At 42.9% G+C, this 22,592-nt stretch overlaps 3 protein-coding genes and 1 long non-coding RNA gene across 12 annotated transcripts in view; 2 read left to right on the forward strand and 2 right to left on the reverse strand.

The window, feature by feature from the left end:
• LOC115599137 lies at positions 1-6,125 on the reverse strand. Of its 2 annotated transcripts, XR_003988158.1 has the most exons (4): positions 6,037-6,125; positions 4,914-5,068; positions 2,739-2,997; positions 1-1,015 (listed from the first exon to the last, which is right to left on the reverse strand). It is a non-coding gene; the product is annotated as an uncharacterized LOC115599137 (long non-coding RNA). The 2 variants fall into 2 exon arrangements; XR_003988157.1 differs by lacking the exon at positions 1-1,015 and having other exon boundaries at positions 2,493-2,997.
• Positions 5,910-10,894, forward strand: KDM8 (lysine demethylase 8). Of its 3 annotated transcripts, none has more exons than XM_030459604.1 (7): positions 5,910-6,424; positions 6,625-6,791; positions 7,581-7,713; positions 8,087-8,128; positions 8,873-9,022; positions 10,049-10,141; positions 10,273-10,894. In XM_030459604.1, the coding sequence occupies exons 1-7, from the start codon at positions 5,933-5,935 to the stop codon at positions 10,435-10,437; spliced, it is 1,242 nt and encodes a 413-aa protein (XP_030315464.1). In that variant the 5' UTR covers positions 5,910-5,932; the 3' UTR covers positions 10,438-10,894. The 3 variants fall into 3 exon arrangements, with proteins under 3 accessions (XP_030315464.1, XP_030315466.1, XP_030315465.1); XM_030459606.1 differs by having other exon boundaries at positions 5,910-6,370; positions 10,273-10,627; XM_030459605.1 differs by lacking the exon at positions 8,087-8,128 and having other exon boundaries at positions 10,273-10,627.
• On the reverse strand, positions 10,749-15,486 carry NSMCE1 (NSE1 homolog, SMC5-SMC6 complex component). Of its 5 annotated transcripts, none has more exons than XM_030459607.1 (8): positions 15,413-15,486; positions 14,648-14,778; positions 13,749-13,870; positions 12,879-12,956; positions 12,368-12,514; positions 12,019-12,135; positions 11,116-11,236; positions 10,749-10,842 (listed from the first exon to the last, which is right to left on the reverse strand). In XM_030459607.1, exons 2-8 carry the CDS (start codon positions 14,763-14,765, stop codon positions 10,763-10,765), a joined length of 783 nt encoding a protein of 260 aa, XP_030315467.1. In that variant the 5' UTR covers positions 14,766-14,778; positions 15,413-15,486; the 3' UTR covers positions 10,749-10,762. The 5 variants fall into 5 exon arrangements, with proteins under 5 accessions (XP_030315467.1, XP_030315469.1, XP_030315470.1 ...); XM_030459609.1 differs by lacking the exon at positions 15,413-15,486 and adding an exon at positions 15,228-15,256; XM_030459610.1 differs by lacking the exon at positions 15,413-15,486 and adding an exon at positions 15,237-15,248.
• The window catches only part of IL4R (interleukin 4 receptor), a 13,508-nt gene continuing 6,190 nt past the window's right edge, over positions 15,275-22,592 (forward strand). Inside the window, exons 1-3 of one of the 2 annotated variants that reach the window (XM_030459602.1) lie at positions 15,275-15,690; positions 18,453-18,566; positions 21,853-21,994. In XM_030459602.1, coding sequence (XP_030315462.1) covers positions 18,497-18,566; positions 21,853-21,994 — 212 coding nt within the window. In that variant the 5' untranslated portion in view covers positions 15,275-15,690; positions 18,453-18,496. Of the gene's footprint in view, positions 15,691-15,740; positions 15,877-18,452; positions 18,567-21,852; positions 21,995-22,592 lie in introns of those variants that run through there. The other variant, XM_030459603.1, reaches the window with a different exon arrangement.

Below are 22,592 nucleotides of genomic sequence, written 5' to 3' on the forward strand. Positions count from 1 at the left end.
TGTGTTTCTCTCCTGCATTTTCACACAACCTCCAACATTATTATAGTGACGCACAACACCAGAGAATATAATTGCTGTAGTGATTACTTACAGCCATTACATTAAGCTTTAAAATGCTCCTTTCAAATTGAACAATGTTTTTTCAAAGTCAACAGCTGGTTCACAGCTTGAAAGCAACAGTTAAGATAAATTAAATAAAAAGGGTAATAAAATCACAGACTAAATTTAATTTCTGAAGCACATGCAAACTCCAGCAAAGTCTTTAAAGTATCTTTTAAAAACATCCACAGCAACAAAAGTCAATACAACCAACAATTATATTGTGCTCATTAATAAGAATGTGATGTATGAACACAAATATGTATACAGTTCTAAATTTACTTGAAACAGAGCAGAAAAACAAATTCATGCAGCACTTATAGACCTAGCCTGGGGGATAAATCAAACAGAAGTTTCAAATGAGATTTGTAAAGCTTGAGAGGAAGAAAAAAAAATGTTTAAATATATATTCTTCCTCTTAAGGTACATACACATATACATAAAGTGTGGGTAATGAAAATGACACTTCCCTGCCTCGGGATAACTGGTGATCTGGTGCTCACTCAAGATCATTACAATGCCAGGAGCTTTTATCAGCTCTTGAAATGCATTACTGGAACGACAGCCAGGTCTTACAGTTCCAGAATGTACAACTCCATTTAAATGCCAAGAGACTTTTCTCTAGCCTGATCTTCCATTTGCCATTGGGGGAACCCTGCTCACAACTCAAATGGCTTCTGATCAGCTAACAATGCAGTGCTGAAGCTACACACCCATTTGGATGAGACAGAGAAACGTCAAGGAGCCATGCCCTGGCCTTTCTTCCTCACTGCTGTCAGAAAGCTCTCCACTCTCCACACCATTCCAAACAGGCTGACTGGCACTCCAGCTGTCTCTTTGCCTCCTCCATCCTTTGTATTTTGTATTATATTTGTATTTTGTTTATCAGATGCTCAGCATTTTGCAACCTGTTGCACTTGAAAAAGAAAATGAAACAATAAATATTCCACCCTCTTTATCACAACTGTGCTTTTTGCCATATCAGAACTGCTGCTTCTCTTTAATGCTCATTAGCAAGAAGAAATATCCCAATCAGTCTTTCATGTAAGTCCTTCCAGTAGGCAGACAGATTTGGTGTCAGTTTTACAACACACACACGAAACAGGAGTATTGCAACAGACATCCTCCAAGGCACATACCATTTTCCTTCCTTGCTGTTTGTCCCTTGCAAGCAGCAACAGGGACTCTGACACTTGTTGTGGGACTAGCTGAGTAGTAAAAACTGCACTAAATACACATCCAAAAGCATGAGATTAACATACAAAAGAGGATGTACCTCATTACCTTTATGGAGAGGCACCTCTGTGAAGGTGGATTACACCAAGTATTTTCCTACACTTGGTGCACACACAAGATTTTGACAGGTCCTCAGAACAAGAACATGTATTGGCACATACTGGGTATGTGGTTCACCTCATCTACATTTATCCACCAAAGAGGCAAGGTGGTCATCTACACTGTCTTTTAGATTTCTTTGGTAGCCTGAGGAGAGAAACAGACACCCACAGAGAGCAACTCCTGCCACTTGCTTGCCTACCCTCATGAGCCCATCTCAAGCTAGGATGGATCCCTCTCTGAAACAATTCATGAGAGCCCAGAGGACTGGCTCAGGCTGGGCACCCAGTGAAGTTTGGCCTTGTCTAAAGCTAAATTTCCTACCTAGGGCCCAGCTAAGACAACAGAAAGAGTACTGACTGCCAGGAAGATTTTTTTAAAGATTTTTTTCTAAAGAGTTTTTTTTTTTCTTTTAATGTTGAAGGAGCTGTCTGAACATGTTTGCAAATATGAAGGAGATTCAAGCTGATATAAGCAAAAAAAAAAAAAAAAAAAACTGAATTTTAAAAATAGTCTTACATAATTTCCAGCCAGCAAAGGTAACTAGGGCTACACATGTAGCCAATACTAATACTATATCTCAGTTGCATCTCAGCACTGACACATATGTTCCAGACGGATGTTACATAATGTTTCTTGAAAAATAAGCATTTTCCGGTGATTTCTGAAAGTAGAACTGGGTGTGCTGTTATATCCTGCTTCAGAAAGAACATTGTGTGTCCTACACACACTGCAATGAAACCCATTCCAAAGTGCCATGCAAAATGTCACCTTATCTCTCTTAAAGTGAATCCATCTTGTAATATCAGAGAAATTATGACAATATGTTGTTCTCCATGAGAGTGCATGACAGCACTATTTGTGAGACCTGGCAGCTGCCACTCTCAACAGAGCAGATGGCAGTGATAAAAACACAATGCAGGGAACAGGTTGATAAAGACATACCCCTCATTACACTTTGGCTGTACAATTAACTCAGCTCCAAGATACAATCGAGACGCACAGCTGTGTCACTCTCAAGCAGGAAGACTTTGCTTATCTGAGGAAAATAACTCTTGTATAACAATTAATTCTGAACATATTATTAATCAGAATCATTCATCTCCTGTGCCCAGGAGCAGAAAAAGCAGCCAGGGAAGACATCCACAGTGCGTAAAGTCTTATGTGTTCATACTTTTGTTCCTGCAAAGGGAGAGACAATCACTCATCCCCTGTAATGGAAAATCAGACTCAGCCACGATAACAAACACTCTCATGGCAATCATCAGTTCATGCTCCCATCTTAGGACAAGACGACATCTTACCTTCCATTTCACCCCCTGCCCTCCCCATTTTTTTTTCTTAACTTCTTGGAGTAGGGGTGGTGTGGGGCAGTCATTAAATGTGTGGGGCAGTCTGTGATTCCTGTGGAAGGTAGCAGACAGCCTCTCCTGTGAGCAGAAACAGCCTGCTAGCCCTCATGCACAGGACAGCAGCACCAGCTGAAATTGTGTGCAAATAATGACTTTTCCACCACTGGCAGACAAGGCAACATCACGTAACCACGGGTCTTGGAATCTTGGGCTGTCAACAGAAGAGAGAAATACATATGGTTTATCAGACTTTATTATTTCTCTTAATTTTTTTCCCTAGTTATTTGGGATTTTTAAATAGGTAATTTCTTTCTGAATGTCATTGGTAGCAGAAAGTGAGCCTGGAGTGTACTTAAAAAATACTCAGAATATAAAAGAGATCACAAAGTGTTTCGCAGACTATACCACAGGAAGCATGCAGGGAATAAATCTTGGTGTCAAGTTTTCCTCCATGTTTTGAAAGGGACATCTTTCTGCAAGGTTAGGCAGTTCGGGTGAAAAAATCTTTTAAAAACTTATTTCTTATAAAAGCATCACAAATTTCAGTGCTGGTGGCATAATCCACAGAGATTTCACATCTATTTCTGCAGATTAATCTTTGTTTGTTGGCAGCAGGAATTAAATTATCTCGTGTTGACTTAGAATGTGAATGTCTAGCACTGAAGTGACCCACTTCCTCAGTCAGACAGCTCACAACAAAAAATACTTGCATCGGTTTAGAGACGTTTCAAAACTAGTACACAGGTGCTATAAGGTTAATTACTCTTAAAGCAAAACTTCCCAAATCAGCTTTTGCAGATCTGTTGGGTCTTTTCCCAGTAAAGACAATGTCAACCAAATTGCTAGGATGCAGTGTGATAGTATGAGATTTTAGTGGATTTTCCTCCTAAAGACCAAACACACTACAAGACTTAGCACACCTGGAAACCTATCTTTATTAGCTTAGCAGATAGACATCTCAGCTATTTCCAGACTAGTGATGTTCTATCAGCATCCAAGCCATTGTACCAAATTATGATTGACCAGAAATAGTTGTCTTCCACTGTACTCTCAAAGAGAAACATGGAAACTCCCTGAATACCCAAAACCTAAAATTTATTCCCAGTTGGTTCTCTGCCAACAGTAATACTGATATAGCTTATCATGGCCTTACTGCCCCACACTGCATTAGAGTTTATATGTTCAGAACTTGGTGTTATTTAAAATACCAGAAAGAAAATCCAAATCTTCAAAACGTAATTTGTGAAAATATTCCTAATATTTAAAATAGGAAAAGTATGATTTAGCAAGAATTGTATTTTTCAACATGAAGAGGGCTAAAAGTTAAAATAAATGGCAATGAAAACTGGACAGTCCATAAGCACAAGGCTAGCAACACTTGCTAACATCATAAATTGCAAATATTGAACACAAGGTCTAACTAGAAGTTTCCCTTGACAGTTAAATACTTTGTCCTATAGGCACATACATTAACATTTAGCAATCAAGGAGAGTAAAATTCTAGATGAAGGTGCTAAAATCACACAGTTACAGGACGAATTTAAGGTGCCAAGAAAAAGGCAGTTAGAATAGATGGGCCAGCATGATAAGCCAATGTAGCAAGTCTAAAGTGTGAGAGAAGAGGACATGATTCAAACAAGATAGCTCGGGCATAGAGTGGAGAAGAGTCACAAACTGCAGCAGAGATAGGAAGACTCAAATCAGCCCCTTTTTTCAAAAGCACCAGTGACTGAGCACTGGAGAAAGAACAATGAATGTTCTCTCAGTATGAAAGGTGGTATCAACTTTTTCTGTAAGTTTTTGCATCATGTCTGAAGATTTCAACCCTAGACAAGTGATATTTTAAACATTTTTAATGAGTTAAAAATTCCTCATTTCTTGTTATGTTTCTTTAAATTCTGGTTCTTGATGTTAAGACATTCATCAGAGCTGCTGAATTTTAAGTAAAATATTATTTTCTTTGCAGTCAAGTATTAAATATCAAGAACATGTTCAGGGCACATTACCAAAGCAAGCTGAAGCAGAAAGATGCCTTGTGTGTTAGAAGATTGAGGTGTGCGTTCCATGTAGGAAGCATGTCTTAAGCAGATTTGAAACATGCAGCATAAACCACCAAAAGGACATCACCTCAAGCAACATTCATCCCTGAGGCTTCGAGGCTCCTCTTGTGTTATTCAGGTCAGTATGGAAGGTCCTGGACAGGATTTCTTTCTGATGCTTGAGATAAACAAAGATTAGACTATCTCCCAGTCTTCCAGGAGTCATCATCTCCTTGTTAACAGCTGGAACAAAAAGATTTCTGAAGTCAAACAGCTATCTTCCTCATTCCTCACTGCATGTTTAACATGTAAGCTACAGCAGAAAGAAAAGCAGATTGGATTTACACGTTGCCCTTCAATGCAAACAGCTACATCAATCATACAGCAACCGAACACCAATAGGGCCGGTAGTCAAGGGCCCAAATTACTCTATTTAGACTGAGTTTTGTGATACTACACAGCTCATGGAGACCTGGGCTACAGTTTCACAGAGCTTTTAATCCTGAAATAAAACAGCAATGCCACCAAAAGGAATTGCTTCCTTTTCTTCACCCACTTAAACCCCGATCACATCCCTCTTTACCCGGTTACGTGAGGAACCCAGGGATGAGACTGATCTGGGCTAAAACTAACCCCCCAAACGGGTGCTTTTTAACCCCGAGGAGGTTTCCATTTCGGTTCGTTACGCGGCTGCATGCACACCGGTAGCAGCACAAGGGCAAGAAAGGTGTGAGGGGACTGCCGGCCCCTCGGCGGCTCCCCGGCCGAGCCACCTCCCGACACCGAGCGGACCGGCATGCACGGACCGGGGCAGCGCACGGGAACGCGGGCAGCAGCCGCCCCGACAACACCGCGGAGGAGCGAGAGAGAGAGAGAGCGAGGGTCCCGCGGCACCGTCACCACCCCCGGTCCCGGTCTCCAACCCTGGGGCAGCGCCCCCTCGGTACGCGATGCCAACGCTCCTCCCGCTGCTGCTGGGGCGGGACCAATCTCGCAAGGCCGCAAACCCGACCAGCACCGGCCGGGCCTGTGCCCCGCCTTCCCCCCGCTCCAGCCCGCCCCGGCGCTGCCGCCGCCAGCCCGCGCAGGCCCGTCAGCCGCGCTGCCATGGCGCTGCTCGGCGCAGAGGACCAGGGCGGCGGCCTCGCGGCGGACGAGACGGTGTGGGTGGAAGTGCGGACGCTGCTGCCCAGCACCGAGGAGGGTCTGACCTTGGCACTGAGCGGCGAGGTGGAGGACTGCGTCCAGGAGCTGCTGCGGCGGGGTCGCCGAGTGCTGTACGGCGCGGAGGGGAGGCCCGGTCGGGAGGCGGCGGCGGCGATGGATCGCATCGGGGACGTCCTACGGGACTACTCCTGGGAGAAGCTGAACGCGGGGCCCTGGCGGGAGATCAGCAAGGCCTGGCGGCAGGTCTACGCCTACGGCTGCTTCTTCGGGGCGCTCTCACAAGTGGCCGCTGGCCACCCGCTGGCCACCGCTGTCCGCCTCTGCGACCTGGGGCTGCTCATGGGCGCCTCCGTCCTGGACAACGTCCTGGCCCGCCTGGTCCGTGTCCTGCAGTGCCACCTGCCCCGCCCCGCGGTCGAGGTCCCCGCACAGGTACCGCCCTGAGGAGACCGCGCCCGGGACCCGCCCTTCCCCCACTCCCTCCCCGGGTCCTCTCCCGTGGGCTCCCCAAGACCACCACCACCACCCTCCCCTGACTCCGGGCTCGGGCTGCCTCGCCCCCACCCCCGGTGCTCTGTCCCCCTGCTGGCAGCCTCGGGAGCAGCTGCGGACCGGCCCGGTGTGTGTTGCAGAGGGCCCGGGCCGACCCCCCCCCAGTCCCGGCGGTGCGTCCGGAGGACGCGGTCCCGCACCTGCACTGCCCCTCGCTGGAGCATTTCAGAGACAACTTCCTGATCCCACAGAAACCGGTGATCCTGGAGGGAATCACTGACCACTGGCCCTGCATGAAGAAGTGGAGGTAAGAAAAAAAATTTCTTCCCTAACCTGGTAGGACAGCAAATACTGCCACTGCACTGCTTGTGCGATGTAGCCCATGGAGCCAGCTCTCCCAATACTGGAAACTGTTATTTGTGAGATAAAGCTCACGATTCCTTTGAAAAGGGGATTAAATACTTGTGCTTAGTTTGAACGATTGCTTTCATTCCACAGACAAAGGTAAAGTTCACATTAACTTGGTATTTTATAGGGGCTTTATTCTTTTTTGAGGGAAGGTGCTCCACTATTTAATGTCCAACACTTAAAAAGATTAACTTCATTTAATTAATAGCATTGTCAATATTGTATTGTCAATATCAATATCATACCATATCAATGGAGATGTGTATATCACCCATCAAAGTAATTCGTCTGATGTTAAGCAGAGTGTATAGCATTGGCAGCTGTATATAGAATTTGACAGTGACAGAGAGTTGATTTAACATTAATGGTAAAAAGATACAAGATTTTATTTACCAAAGGTGGCAGTAGGCAGTAAAAAGATTCATCATCCCAATAGTTAACTGAGGTAGACGAGGTTTTAATACAGAACAGGCATTTGTGGCATGAAGTACACACAAGTTTGTCTTCTTGCTTGTTTCCTTGCTGCTTGTGTTCTTTTCTGCTGACTTTTGTCTCTGGTTTGTAGGTTTTACAGAGAAGAAACTCCTGGTGGTGGAGTTTTTTACTCTGCAAGATTGATTTTGGTTGATTGCCTTATACTCAACAAGAAGAGCACTATAAGAGGGTAATGAAACTTTCTTTATTCCAGTGTGGACTATTTTTGTCAAGTCGCAGGGTGCCGCACGGTTCCCGTGGAGCTGGGTCCCCGGTACACAGATGAGGAGTGGTCTCAAAAGCTCATGACTGTCAGTGACTTCATCAACCAGTATATTGTGAATCAGGTCTGTTACCTTCCTTTTTTTTTTATCTCCAAATACAGCAGTGTGCTACTGGCACAGGTTTTCTGCTTAAAGCAAGCATGCTTAGGAGGTGATGTCAGGGGAGGCAGTGTGTTGTAAGCACAGCTCTGAATTAAAAGATTTGACATATTTTCAAGATCTGAAGCTACAGATAGTTATTGCAGCAATAGCTAGGTTTAATTTTTTTTTTAATGTATATATAGTCAAATGTACAGCAGCTGGAATGTGATGAATACATACTTCTGCAGCAAAAGCCTGAATGGTGGAGTTTATGGACAAGGAATCCTCTGCCAGAAGTTTCATTCCTCTCATTTATTAACCTGTGCATTTTTTTCTTTCTCTGTTGGAATTTCAGAACAGCGTGGGATACCTTGCCCAGCACCAGCTTTTTGATCAGGTAAAACTTAGTGAATGTTTTTATCTTTCTGCGGTCAGCTGTTCTCTTTGTAGCACAAGTAATCTCTGAGAATGTCAACAGTACAAGATGAAAGGGCATACAGAGAATTGACACTGTTTCTTGCATTTCTATTCCTACAATGTGAAGGAACAGATGGGGGGCAGGGCTGTTCCATTTAGCTCAAAGGCCATTGGAATGTTTCTAGTGGAAACAAAACAGTTTCAGGAGTGACGACTTTCATTCTTGCTGCTCTCTCAGTACTATGTAGCATATACTTACAGGGCTATCACCTGCCAAGCAGAATTTCCCCAAAGAATATGTAAGTCAGGGGAGACATTTGGACAGGAAGCAGTCTTCAGTGATGATATGTTCACCTGATTCTGAAATGTCATTCCAGTTAGCCAGAGATTAGGTTGGTAGAGGATGTAAAAAAGAGCCTCACAGAGAAGCAGGCTCAGTGTATAAAAGATCAGCTGCTCCTTTTCCATGAACAGCAAACTCTGGTCTCTGCTAAAGCAAAGGGAAGAATGAGAAACCCCTTTCTTTCTCCCACTTCTCCTTCCAACAGAATCTGCTTGGTAGGACAGAGAGTGAGGACATTTCCTGCAGACTCCTAGCAGTTCTGCCTTGGCTGGGCAAGCAGGTCATTTGATTTCTGTGTCAAGCTTTGATCTTCTGCTCCATGCATTACAAATGTTTGGCAGGTCAGCACATACCCTTTCTAATGTTTCTTTATGGGAATAGATCCCGGAACTGAAAGAGGACATCAGTATCCCTGACTACTGCTGTTTGGGGGAAGGGGAAGAAGATGACATCACCATTAATGCTTGGTTTGGTCCAGAAGGTACTGTCTCACCTCTTCATCAGGATCCCCAGCAAAATTTTCTAGCCCAGGTCTGTACTCAGCTTACTCTATAAATGCCACTAGTAGTATTGCTCAAGAAAATGCTTGTGGTATGCAACTGTTAAGAGACAAGGGTAGCAGACAACTCGATGAAAAATTGTAGGGTAGAGAATATGCAGATACTACTTTGCAAATCTCTTGCATTTGTCGCTGGCAGTTTTAAATTTTCCATTAAAACTGCTCTGCCTCTTGATAACATTTAACTTGTGGGTGTGGAATGCAGGAAGGAACAAGTAAAAGTAACAAAGTGAAATGATCCCTGCTGGCTGGCTGGTGGCTGCTGCAGAGGTGGCAGCATTTCCACTGGGGAGGAAACCAGCAGCTGCTGTGGACCAGGAGCTTGTGCTGTGGTTGGTTAGTGCCAACCAACTCTTTCATGTGATAGTTCCAAACAAATATCACACTTGGCAGCACAAGCAGCATGTGCCTCCTGTGGGCATTCTGAGAGTATCCCTGCTGGATCAGCTTTGTCTCTCTTTATTGTGCCACTTCATTCTCCTCACTGACAACTTGCAGTGGAGTGTTCAGGTCTGTCAGTCCACTTACCTTATGAATTCTGACCTTTCAATTAAACAGTCCAGTGGACAACTTAATAATGATACAGAAATAAGAGCAAATACGGAGTGTATGGAGGCTTAGCAGTCATGGCTGGTATCTCTGCCTGCTGATGTGAACTGCACTGAAGATGCAGCCTCCTGATTCTGTTTTTCTAGGGACTTTCTAGCTATGTAGAACCCAAATAACATTGTATAAATTGTGTGCCTTGAACTTTCAACTCAAAGTAATTTGGTTGAAGTAATTTACTGCTGTTTCAAATTCTTACCTGCTCCAAGACGCTTGAATTCTAACAGTCTGATTTTAAAAAATTTATTATAGCAGTGTCTGTTAATTACCAACAAAGATAATGACTCTTGTAATCAGGTACATTTTACTGTTAAACACCAGCTATAGCACACCATTTCCAGTAATGTGCATGTTAATTACAAGATGGAAAACATTTATTGTACTATTTACAGGTATTTGGAAGAAAGTATATCCGACTATATTCACCACAAGATTCAGAAAACCTATACCCCCATGAAAGCCACATTCTTCACAACACTAGTCAGGTAAATAGTTCTCTGAAATTTTTAGTATCAAGTTTTAGTAGATTTTTCATGTATGTTATATGTTTAGTGTTACTTGATAAAGTCAATTTGAGTAATGACAAGCTACTGATCATTGTTCTGGTTTTTCATAGGTTGATGTGGATGATCCTGACTTAGTTAAGTTCCCCAGTTTCAGTAAGGCTGCATTTCAGTCCTGTATTTTGATGCCTGGACAAGTTCTGTTTATTCCAGTTAAATACTGGCACTATGTAAGATCCCTCGATACCAGCTTCTCTGTCAGTTTCTGGTGGTCATAGCTCTGAAGGGTCATCACATAAAGACTGTTAGCATCGTAATAGCAATCAGCTCACAGGACTGACTGAGACATTCTCATCTTTCATTCCCAAATGTGCACTGAGAGTCCTAAACCAAGAATATGGAGAACTTCTCACATAGAACAGCCTCCAAGAAAGCTGTGCAGGCAAAACTGAAGGAGAACTGGAAGGTCAGTGATAGTTTTATTGTAAGATTCTTAAAACTTCAGAAAAAAATAAGTACAGAGAACAACACATTGTTACTGATGAATACAATACAGCCTGCAAGAGAGAGGAAGAAAGATTTGACTGAAGCCAAGTTTTGCTGTCATCGCCTAGTGCCAAGAATGAGACTCTTTTCTGCTCTCCCCGTTTTTGCTGGTGACGGAGAGTCTGCCCGATTCATACCTGTGAAAAAAGCAAAAGGAAATTCAATAAATGTCATACAAAAAAAGGACAATACTGTATAGCCTACAGATTATTAAAATGCCCATAAGGCATCACCCTTGCACTTTTCAAGGCTCAGTGTTACCCAGGTGTGGTTGACTGTCCAAAACATAAAACTGAATCCAGAAATAACTGATCCAGCTAGTGTTATAAACAATACAGGTAGTGCCACTGAATATCACAGCTTTCTCTACTATTATTATTATACTCAATTTTTAATAGGTTTCTGAGTACCTGGAATGTCACAAGACCAGAAGTCATTACACTGTGGGCAGCGTGGTTCAGTCTGAGCTCTAAAGTACTTCCTGACACAAGGCAGATGCATTCCAGTTCCACAGGATTCACATACTTGGCTCTGAAACCAGAATTGTGAATAAGAAAATCTTTGTAATCAGTCCTTCAATTTAACATAAAGTTGTTACAAAGGGCAGCAGATATGCAATGCTTTACTGTAAAAAATGGTTCACACAGGACAGTTGATGGATACTCAAAAGTCAAAGCTGCTAAATGATAAAATGAGGTATTTTACTGGAAACTAGGAAATAAGCATTTCCCTCTATGGGCAAAATTTAGCTTGAAAGATAACACTGAGCTACATGAGTGCAATGAAGCAGAAAATTGGGATGAAAACAGTAATATAAAAGGATGATAACTGGTAACATGATAAGATGCAGGGTCAAGGAGGAAGAGAATGCAGTAGTTTTAGAACAGCAGTGATGGTTGTAACCACTTAGGCAAGACTAAACTAGTAACTTATCAGCTATCAGAGTACAGCCAAAGACACAACCAGTTCCAGAACCGAAACTACAGGACTAAAGATAAATGCGTGTCACATGAACACTGCTATTTGTAAGGTCCAGAGATAAGACTGCTGACAAGTGTTAGGCCTATTTAAGGATAACACTTAATCTCTTGGAGATACTGCTCCAAGTCAAGTTTTTTCCCAAAGACGGGATTCCTACTCAGGGGGAAAAAAACAAGGGAGATTTTCTTTATATACATGGGGACCATTACCAGACTACAAAACCAGAATTTTTCAGTGCCTGACTAATCATCAAAGGAAAGTATCACAGACTTCAGCTACAACCACATAAGTACATCAGCAGATGCCTACTGAGGAATCAGAACAAATGTTACCTGGATAGCAAGGCTGTGACAGATGTTACACTTCCTTGCCACATCTTGGTAGTTGCTGAGAATGTATTGTTCCATCTCAATTATGCAGCGAGTATGCAGAGTGTATTCTCCATTTTTCTAAAGAAACAAATGGTGACATGAGCCCTTTACTTCAATTCCTTTAACCTTTTCTTACTTTTCTAACCACCTGCTATCAAGTGCTTGACATCTACTTTTTTCTGCTGTCATGAAACTAATATGCTGACACTGATCCAATGCAAAGCCAAAGACATCCTGTTTATGCCATCACATCCATAACTAATAGCTGGACCTATTAAAATACAACTACTTGAAAAGATACAGTGATTACCTCAGAGAGCCACTTATCTTCCACAAAAACTTTCAGCACTTGTTCTGCTTCCTTCTTCTTCATTTTCTTTGTCTTAAGTTGGTCAGCCAAGTTTAAAATCTCTGTAGAAGGGGCAAAGCCATTCTCTGATAAAATAATAAGGTCCATCTACAGAAAGAAACATTTTCAATTATGAAACCCACGCAATTAGACAGACAAACCTTAAAATAATGTGCAGGTTTTTCAGCATCCATACATAAGAGCTACACTACAGTACACAGCTTGAACCAGAACTGTAAAACAAAGGGCAAGAGCTGACACAATTGTCATTACTTGAGTTAACCTTTGCCAAGAAAACATTTCCACAAATGAACTGTACAGTGCTGCCTCAGTGAAGCTGCATTCAGGGACCCTTGCGCATCCCCAGTTCCTGCCAGGTAGTTCCTGAGCCATATCCCCATTCACTTCCATTGCCATTCATTTTCAGATTGTACCCTCAGAGATAATGTGATTTACTAACTGGGATACTTACTGTTTTCCTGAACAATTCTAGCTCGTTTTCTGTATAGTCAGATGCCATTTTAGTTATTTCAGTTTCAGCCAAGTTCACCTACAAGAAAAACAATACTTAAAATGCTTTTGTATTTCTGCACCATAAATTGTAAAAGATCCTCTGGGGTCATCTTCCATCACCTCACAACTAACAAGAGTTTTCATTTCTTTTAGTGACATGAAAGGAGCTGTTCCTTAAAGATGTCACACAATGGTACTCAAGTCCTTTCTTTACAACCTCTGATCTTTCAGCCTCTTGTTCTCCACAGCAGCCTCAGCCCAGTCCAAGCTCTTAAACAATCCCCCTTCCCCACAGGACATGGTGCTGGACAGTAGCAGTAACTATATTAAATACATCTTTTTGTTCAGTTGTGAAAACAGTTACTGTTATTTCATATTTTTATTGCACATGCTGAAATTAATTGGCAAAGTGACTTGGAAAGGTTAAAAGCAGCAGCTGATGTTAGATAACCAACTATATGGCTTTTTGAAATTACTATATAACCTTCCCTCTTTGACATGAGCATTTCAGAGCATCTATGGAAAATTTCATAGGACATTGCCTGACAACACTTCCATGCTAGGTTGATTTTTGAGTACAAGAAAAAGAAAACTAACGTTGGGAGGCTCTCCATGTTTTCTAGCTTAAAAATTGCTCTTGAGAAACAAAGTCTCCTGTGACAAATCTCCCTGCTTATGCCCAACAAATCAGTCCATGCTGTTGTCCTGGCTGCCACGTTTCCTTTCCACCGAGCCAGGCTGTTGTCAGTTCATCCTCCCAGCTCCATGTTCCACACACCCCCTCTGCAGCCCCACAGACACTTACTGTGGCAGCACACTGGATACTCACCAGGGCATAATGTGGTCTCCCATCATCTTCTGACATCCCTTTCCGGATCTGCATAAACAAAGGCTGCAGGTGGCTGTTAATAACACTGATGAAATCATCCAGTTTATCGTGTGCGTAGTAGACTGAAAATAAATTTTAAAAAGCACATACACAAAACCCCCAAGCAACTACACTTCAGGCAGGTATTTTATGACAAAAATAAAGGAACTTTATTTTTTCACTATTTTCTGGGACATCTAATACCTATTGATTAATTCCTGCAAAACACATTACTCATTACAGATCTATTTTTTTCCCACCACACTTTCAAAATTAAGAGAAGATCTGTAAAAATCCTTATCAAGTTGATTTCACATTTCTGTACTATTTAAGTTTGAACATGAACTTCAAACGAGTTTGGCAGTATACAACCAGATCTTTGCTACTTGTGCCATAAAATTCAACTTGGTATAGCATATACTAAAACTAACCAGCTGATCATGATGTGACAGTTTTACTCAAGATGGGTAACAACATAGAATTCATATTCCAGAGGAAACCTTTCCAAATAAATGGAGCACTCTGAAAATTTCAGTATTACCAGTGTCAAAGAATATTTTATAGTGTGTAACTATAAAACCCATCCTTACAAAAAAAAAAAAAACCCAAAAACGACAAAACAAACAAACAAAACCAACAAGTTCTCTGTTTGAGTCTGACCTTATAAAAACTTAAGTTTTTAAGTGTGTCATTTTATCTTTTAGGAAAGAGAGAGAAGACTCACATCATTAAAGTCTTTTTAGCTATTTTTTAGATGGTGTAGTATGCTTTTCAGAAATGTAATTATTTGTAAACTGCACCAGGAAACAAAACTGTCTCTTCCATCTCTTCCCTACTTTTTCTCTGAAAGTCAGACACACCTTTATGGATTTCACAGCACCGCCTGTGTAATTTCCTGGCCTCTGACCCATCCAGTATCCCATGGGACATCAGGACTTGCAGGAACCGCCGATGAGCATCAGTCATCTGAGCTGCCATCAGGCTCCAGGGGCTGCAGGAGGGGTAAGCTGGAATTAGTGTCCGTGCACGCATCAGATTCCCATTACAGTCCTTCCCATCGATTCAGGGCCAGGAGGCAGATCCCCTGTTCCCAGCACAGGGATGGTGACTGACTCCAGGGTTCTGGGACAAAGATGCAAGCGCACAACTCATCCAGCAGCGGGCACCGTGCTCACTCGCGGCACCCAGAGCACCCGTAACGGGTCTAACCAGAGCCTAACATGCTTCGGACAGAAAACCCTCTCTAAATGTTCTGGAGAACATCGGAACTAAACAAAATCATCTCAAAAAACTTGTCGACCACAGCAGCCAAATAACCTTTAACAGTTCCCAAGAGCAAAGGCTCCTCCAGGCTCCCCCGAGGCTCCGGGCCCAGCACCGGGCCGGGCCGCCGCGGTCTCTGCCATCCCGGACCCCCCCCGGCGGGCAGAGGTTCCCGACCCGCAGCACCGGAACAAGGACCGGGGTGGGGAGAGCGGAGACAGCCGCGGCGGGACCGCCGTGACCCCCGGGAGCCGCTGCAGGGTGGTCCGGAACTGGCCGCTCCCCGCTTCTTCGGCCCCGGGAGTCGCAGACAAGGGTGAAGCTTCTGCCCCAGCCCCGCCCCTGCCGTCTGCCGCTCACACCTCGCCCTCCGGCAGCCCCGGTCCCGGTCCCTCTCCCTCTCCCTCTCCCGGTCCCTCTCCCGCCGGTCGCTGCTGCCTCCACGATCGACAGCTCGACGATCACCGCCGCGCCTGACGCCGGCTCAAGGCCGGATGGACACGCCTCGCGCGCGCCGAGGCGGGGTGGGGACTCCATTGCCGAGGTCACGGGCTGACCCGCTACGGACCGAACCGGGACCCGGGACCCCACCGCCCAGCCCAGCCCAGCCCTGCCCGGGAGCCGGACCAGGCCAGGCCAGGTACGTCTGTCCGTTCCCTCTCCCCGTCCGTAGGGCGCGCTACCCCCCTGCCGGCCGCGCTGCGCCCTGGCTGAGGCGGTGCCACCGCCCCGGTCCGGAGCTGAGCGGTGCCGCCCTCCCGGTCCCGGGATGGGCAGGGGTCCAGTGACCGGTGCGGAATGTCCCCTGCTTGTGCGGGGATCCCAGGTGGGTGCGGTACGTGGGTTCCCAGGACACGCGGGGTCCCGATCACGCCCCTGTGCCGCCGGGCTCTGGGCAGGGAAACGCCTTGTCCGGGCAGGATCCGCCATCCCTCCCGGAGCGGGACGAGCTCCGGCGCTCCTTGGGAACAGATTTCAGTCTGCTCTGGCCGTCCCAGTCGAGACATTCTGTGTTTGGGGCAGTTTCTCCCAACATGTCTGGACTGAGGCGTTTCCGGGGTTTCTGTCAGTTCTGTAAAAATGAGCAAGTTCCCTTCGTGTTTCCTGACTGCGAGTTGCATCTTGAAGAGATTTACACAATCTTGAAGAGATTTTATTTAATTACGTTAAAGTTCTTTCTCCATCACATGTCCAGGTGACCTGTTCTGTGCCCTTTGTTATCTTCTGCTATCTCGGTATGGAAATATGATGGAAATATGCAGAAACTTCATCTTTAGTAATAAATAAAAAAAAATCAGGTTTGAACCTTTTAAAGGGAACATATTTACTCATTTTAAGAGGCTTGTGTATTTATCCAGATGTGTCCCATCCTGCTCCAGAAATGCAGATGTCATTTCCATGTTGCTGCATGGCATTAAGAGGGAGTTTCACAAACTACGTGAAGGAGTGTGGAAAGAGGAATGCTTTAAAATATCGGTTACATTGCAGGTATAGAAAGAATGAAAAATTACCATTTTAAATTGCCATTCTGAAATTAAACTCCTTCCTTCATCAGTGATGATACAGTGATGCAGGGAATGCTGTGTTGGTTAAGCAATAATACGGGTATTATGCCATTTACAATTAAAAAATGAGACAAAGTCCTGAAAATCTTATGTCTTTTATTACTAGATGAGCATTAATTGCCTCAGAGAAGGCCACAAATAATTTTTTCATTCTATTTTCACTAACAATGTTCTTATGCTTTTACCTCTAAGATTGAAATTTTCCATGTTCAAGCTTTAGAAACTTTTTATTCATCACCAATCATGCATGTGAGAATGGAATAAGTTTATTATTAAATGTGACTTTTCTGACAAGTGCAGAAACTTGGATTGTGAGATAATTGCCTGGGTGCTGACTGACATACTGCAGGGAAGATTGATCATAAATGAAGTATTAGTGCTTCTAAATATATTGACAAAAATTAAGATTCTACTGATGCATTTTCACAATACTTTGATTTATATAGATACATTTATCAATAAAGGGTATGGATGTCTATAAAAAAGTCCCTTTCTCAATGGAGAAAGAGTGTGACTGTTGCCTACCTTGTGCTTATTCTGTTTTTATGTTTGACAGCAAGGATTCAGCTGGAGTGCTTGAGAATCTTCCCAGTTTTAGAGAGGAGTCACTCAAGGGGGCACAGTTTTGGTAGCATCCTTTCAGGCTGCACATCCCTACATGTGCACAGTGCCTACATGCATGCTTCCAGAAGATAATTACACTTTTCCTGTGCTAATCAATTAATAAATTTATATCACAGCAGAGCTGCTGATCCCTTGCCAAAACTGTTAGAAGAGGCAGGGGTTGTTCTGCTGCTGAACTTGGGGTAGGGCCACTAACAAATACATTTCAGTAGTCTGCTCAACTTCAGAATCTAACCCAACTTCTGCAGAAAGCCCAATGCCACTCTCAGCGTATCTTCTGAGAAGTTCTCTCCTCTTTGTTCAGTCACACAGAGAGAACTGAAATCCAAACCCATATGCCACTTTGGAGCTTTGCAGATGTACCTGTGGCAGGAGGGTGATGAGAACACTGCATCCAGATTCAGAGATTGGAAAATAACAAGAACATAAGAGGAAGGGACAAAAGGGTTGTGTCTTAAGTGACATGCTGCTGAACAAGTTTTGTTCCTCTTTGTTCTGAATACAAAGTTATGGTTATTCCATATCTACCAATTTACCAGAATTTTAAGTGCATCACATACATTCCTAGCAATAGGAAGGCTGGTAGCCATATCTAATCCAGAATACAGTCTTCCACCACGTGGCTATGTTGCATCAGCAAAAGAATCTTGGGAAAATACTTTGAAAGTCTTAAATATTTCATCAGTTTTCAGTTTATAATTTTTCTTCTCCAAAGTTGTGCTGGTCAAATCATCATTAGTTATGTGTTTCACAACTTCTTCCTCATTACTTACTGTTTTATTGAATCCATATGCTGTTGAAGCAGGGCTTGGGGGTCTTTGCTAAAATCCTTTTGGGAGGATGATATTATGCAGGATACTGGTGACAGGACTTGGGGAAAATGTTTCCGTCAATAGATCAGACACTTCATTCTTAAATTCAATTATCTGAGTGGAATCATAGGTTTTGGTGCATGTTGACTGTCAGTGATCTTGGTCTAAGTGCTTACCCTCTTAATTCCTCATGTTCCAGCAGCTTTGCTTTTCTTGTTGCTGAGGAGGTCCCTGCCAAATTCTGTTTAATATTCTCTGTATTAAAACTTTGCAGAAATGTCTTTTAGCTCATTTGTGTTATCCTTATTCTTTTACACTCTTCTACACCTTTAGCAGAGTAGTAGCAAGAACTACACCCTTGCCTTAACAAATGTAAGCTTACAATAATGTTCTGTTGGCAGAATTTCAGCACTGTGTGTCTGACTGAACCTGGCCAGTCTCAGTTATGGGAAGACTCCCAAGTGCTTCATTACTTACCCTGTGGATCCTTTTCTTTTCATTAACAACAACTGAAGGTATGTTTGTCAAATGTTTTTATTTACTATGTTGAAGTTTATATCCATAGCATTTTTCCATGACTAGGAGGCTATTACCATTAATTAATTACCATTAATTAACTAGTAAAAAAGTGTCTAGCTTCAATTGTCAGAAATATCTGTATACTAGAGTAAATTTTTGAGATTTTTTCTTTTTACTTTCCATATGGGCAAGAAAAAACAGGAATTTGCAGGAAGGAGAAACTGAGATTTGGAAAGCCATGTCACTGCTTCCCCATTATCTAATCTGCATTGGACACCTTGCTGCAAACAAGGTGCTCAGCAATAACCCAGTGACATCTCTGTGGAAGTGCCATGAAGAGTAGAAAGCTCTGGTCTGTCACTTTCTTATTTTCATAATGTCTGCCGTTTACCATGTGGAACCTTGCAGGAGCTGTGCTTACAAACTGGAGCCTGGAGATCTGCTGTCAAAGGACAGTTTGTGTTCTCACAAGTGTGCAGTGTTACTAAGTGAGAAAATTCAGTGGAAAGATTTTGGACAAATTTTGCAGGTGCTTGCAGTGAGATATTTCATGCTCTGACTTGTGCCTGTGCAGGTGACTGACCTGTGGTGTCCTGCATGTTCTTCACTACACTGGTGTTTGGGTCTGGAAGGATGTGTACTTGCATTAACTCCTAGTGCTGCTTTTTAGCTTATCATTCTTTACTGAAGTTTAAGTGGCAGTGGCTGAATATGAAAATGTGGTTTTCCTCCTTGTGTCTTTTATGATACTTGATATTTAGAGACATGAGATATCTAACATCATGTTTTCCAAAAATGCATTTTTGCATTGTTAGAAATTTGTTTGCATTTGCATCCCCCTCTGCTCTGCTCTCGTGAGACCCCACCTGGAGTCCTGCATCCAGTTCTGGAGCCCCTTGTACAGGAGGGACATGGAGGTGCTGGAGCATGTCCAGAGAAGGGACACGAGGATGCTCAGAGGGCTGGAGCAGCTCTGTTGTGAAGACACTGAGAGAGTTGGGGTTGTCCAGTCTAGAGAAGGCTCTGAGGAGACCTCACTGTGGCCTTCCAGTATCTGAAGGGGGCTACAAGAAAGCTGGGGAGTGACTTTTTCAGATGTCAGGTAGGGATAGGACATGGGGGAATGGATTCAAACTGGAGAAGGGGAAACTTAGATTGGAAGTTAGGAAGAAGTTCTTCACCATGAGGGTGGTGAGACACAGGAACAGGTTGCCCAGAGAGATGGTGGAAGCCCCATCCCTGGGAGTTTGGAAGGCCAGGCTGGACAGGGCTCTGAGCAACCTGATCTGGTGGGAGGTGTCCCTGCCCATGGCAGGGGGGGTTGGAACTAGATGATCCAAGGTCCCCTCCAATGCTGAAAATTCTATGATTCTGTGATTTTTATTCTGTGGAAAAAGAATCGAACTTTTTGTTTGCTGTCATTTTAAATAGATTCACAGTAGTCTATGGGTTTTCTTTTTCTTTTTTTTTTTCCTTTTTTTTTTTTTTTTAAAAGGAAACCAAAATAATTTAAAAATTCTCTAAAAACTGTCTTAAAAAACCCCAGACCATTAGTTAGCTACTTACTTATGTACTATGAAATAATACAACTTGAATTAATGAGGGGGATCAAGGTATTCAGGAGTGCACTGGCTGTGTCATCTGCTCCAGGTAATCCCACATGATTCGTAAATGATCTTTATTAAGGTTTAATTTTACAGATTTTTTTTTCCTGGTTAACTCCATCTTTTAAGTTTCTTCAGCATAGTGTTCTAGTTGAGGATTAAAGAATAAATCCAGTATTTTTTTAAGTACATAGACTGAAAACAAGCTCTGTACTGGACGTTGTTTCAAAAGGAATTTCTCAAGTATCTGAGGTTTAAAAAAAATACAGCTGCAATACAGAAAATACAGAAAAGGGAGAAGGTCCCAGGAAAAGAATATAGAAGATAATGTAGAGATCTGGAAAAAAAGAGCATGCAGGTGTGAGTTTTTGTCAACTTAATCTTGAATTTGCAATGCTGATAACAAGAATGGAGACTTCATAGAAATGTGCTGGGCCTTATAAACAAAAGTATTTACATACCATAGAGAAATAAAATCCTGTGTTTCCATGGCACTTGTATAATTGCAGGAAACTTTGTTGCAGAATCCCTATGAATCTATCATAAAAATATAAATCAGTAGGATTCTAAAAACCAACCACTCAGTTCTACAGGGAACTGAGACTCAGATCAGGAAGGCAGGATGTACAAGTTGGCCAAGAAAAGGGAGATGTTTTTAATATTTACCCGTAACAGGGAAGCCACACATCAAAGAAGGCAAAGGGTTGTCTGGAATGATAAAGGGATTAGCTACCTCTGATTAATTTAATTTATAAATCATCACATTGCAGTAGCACCCTTGGCATGCTCTTAGCCCTGGTCATAGCATGACCTACCTGTCACATGGCTCCTCCTCTTCTGTTCATTGTTTCACCCATGTGGAAGTGCACTGAAATAATGGAAAATGAGGCTGGAAGGGATATGGAGGATTGTGTATTCTATTTCCCTTTCCAGTTCTAACAAAGATATTTTGACCAGTGTGTTCTGGTTTTTTTCTTAATTATTGCCAGTGAAAGACACTGTAAACACAAACATTGGGAGTGCAGACTTTGGGCTTTTCTGTATCTTTTCAGTGCCTCAAACATGTGACTTAATCTCTCTGGGCTTCCAAACATGATCATAACAATGAAAAGTAGAAGATATAGCAGGAAATACTGAGTAAAATTAAGAAAAAGGTGTGTGCTAGAAGAAAGCCTGTGGCAGTGGGCAATTGCTCTGGGGAGGCAGAGAGCAAGGGAAGCTTAGAACCATTGTAGGTAAAGCACCAGTACATGCCTGTAGCCAGTGATCTTGGTCTGTCTGTTAATTATCTGCATTTTGGCTATTGAACCTTTTGTATGTAATGCATAGGATGATGATGTTTAATTATAAAACGCTGGAGTGTTTTAGATAGAGATATCAGAGTCAGATTTTCTGTGCTTGGAAGGCTGTGTTGAATTGAGTTGTGCCTTTCTGTTTCAATACTATTACTGCAGACTTTCCTGCCCAAGACCAAGTCTAGGTGTTGACTCTAGACAGGGAGGGATATTTGGTGATGTGCATCTCTCTGTTTACCTGAAACACGAAAAATAACAATGCTTTCACTTAATTTATAAGGGACTGTTAGCTTTGTTTAGATGGAAAAGTTTTTAATGTTTCTGTTTAACCTAATTTCTTCTTTTGATTCTCCTGCTTCTCATTTTGTGCTGCTTGTCCCTAGATGTGGCTGCAGGACATACAGAAGAATTTGCTTGCTTCACTGACTATGACAAGGAGCTCGTTTGCCACTGGAAGGTGCCTGCACAAACAAATTGCACCAAAGAATTCCTGCTCTACTACAGAAAGAAAACTTCCTTCTCTCTGTAAGTGTTTAATAGGATGTTACTTTATTGTCACTGGGACTTGCTGTTTTTTATGTCTGTTGATTCTCTCCCTCTACAATGGGTGCCTGGGACAAAATGTAATCCAGGAGGAAAATAGATCTCTGTAGTTAACAGCATGCTCTCTTCAGTGGTGTACTTTTTTGCAGACTTTTCTTAGCACTCTCAGCACAGAGAAGTAATCAAGTCCTACTTGTAGGAGTGGTAGGACTCTCATAAATTTACACAACCTTCTACCTCCTTCAAGAGAAATCTTACCTGATTTACCAGTCTTTGTACACTGTAGTAAACCTATGCTGACAAGCTGTCAGTCGGCTGCTCCAGAAGCTGCAGTGAGATGAAGGGTATCAATTTTTCGTTTTGGGATCAATCTCTAGCATTTCTGTCAAGTTTTTTGTTTGTGCAATACAAATACCCAAGGTGTGTTTGGGGAGGGTGGTTTTTTAGGGGAGTCTAAGGGAGCTCAGTCTTGGTTTGGATTTGTTCCTAGGAACTGAGCTTGTCTCAGATTTGATGAGCTCTGCATATTGGGAAGTTTGGTTTCACCTTGTCAATACATAGTGTGCCACAGTCTAAACAT

The sequence above is a fragment of the Calypte anna genome, chromosome 14 (genome assembly GCF_003957555.1).
Source record: "Calypte anna isolate BGI_N300 chromosome 14, bCalAnn1_v1.p, whole genome shotgun sequence".
Taxonomy (NCBI): domain Eukaryota; kingdom Metazoa; phylum Chordata; class Aves; order Apodiformes; family Trochilidae; genus Calypte; species Calypte anna.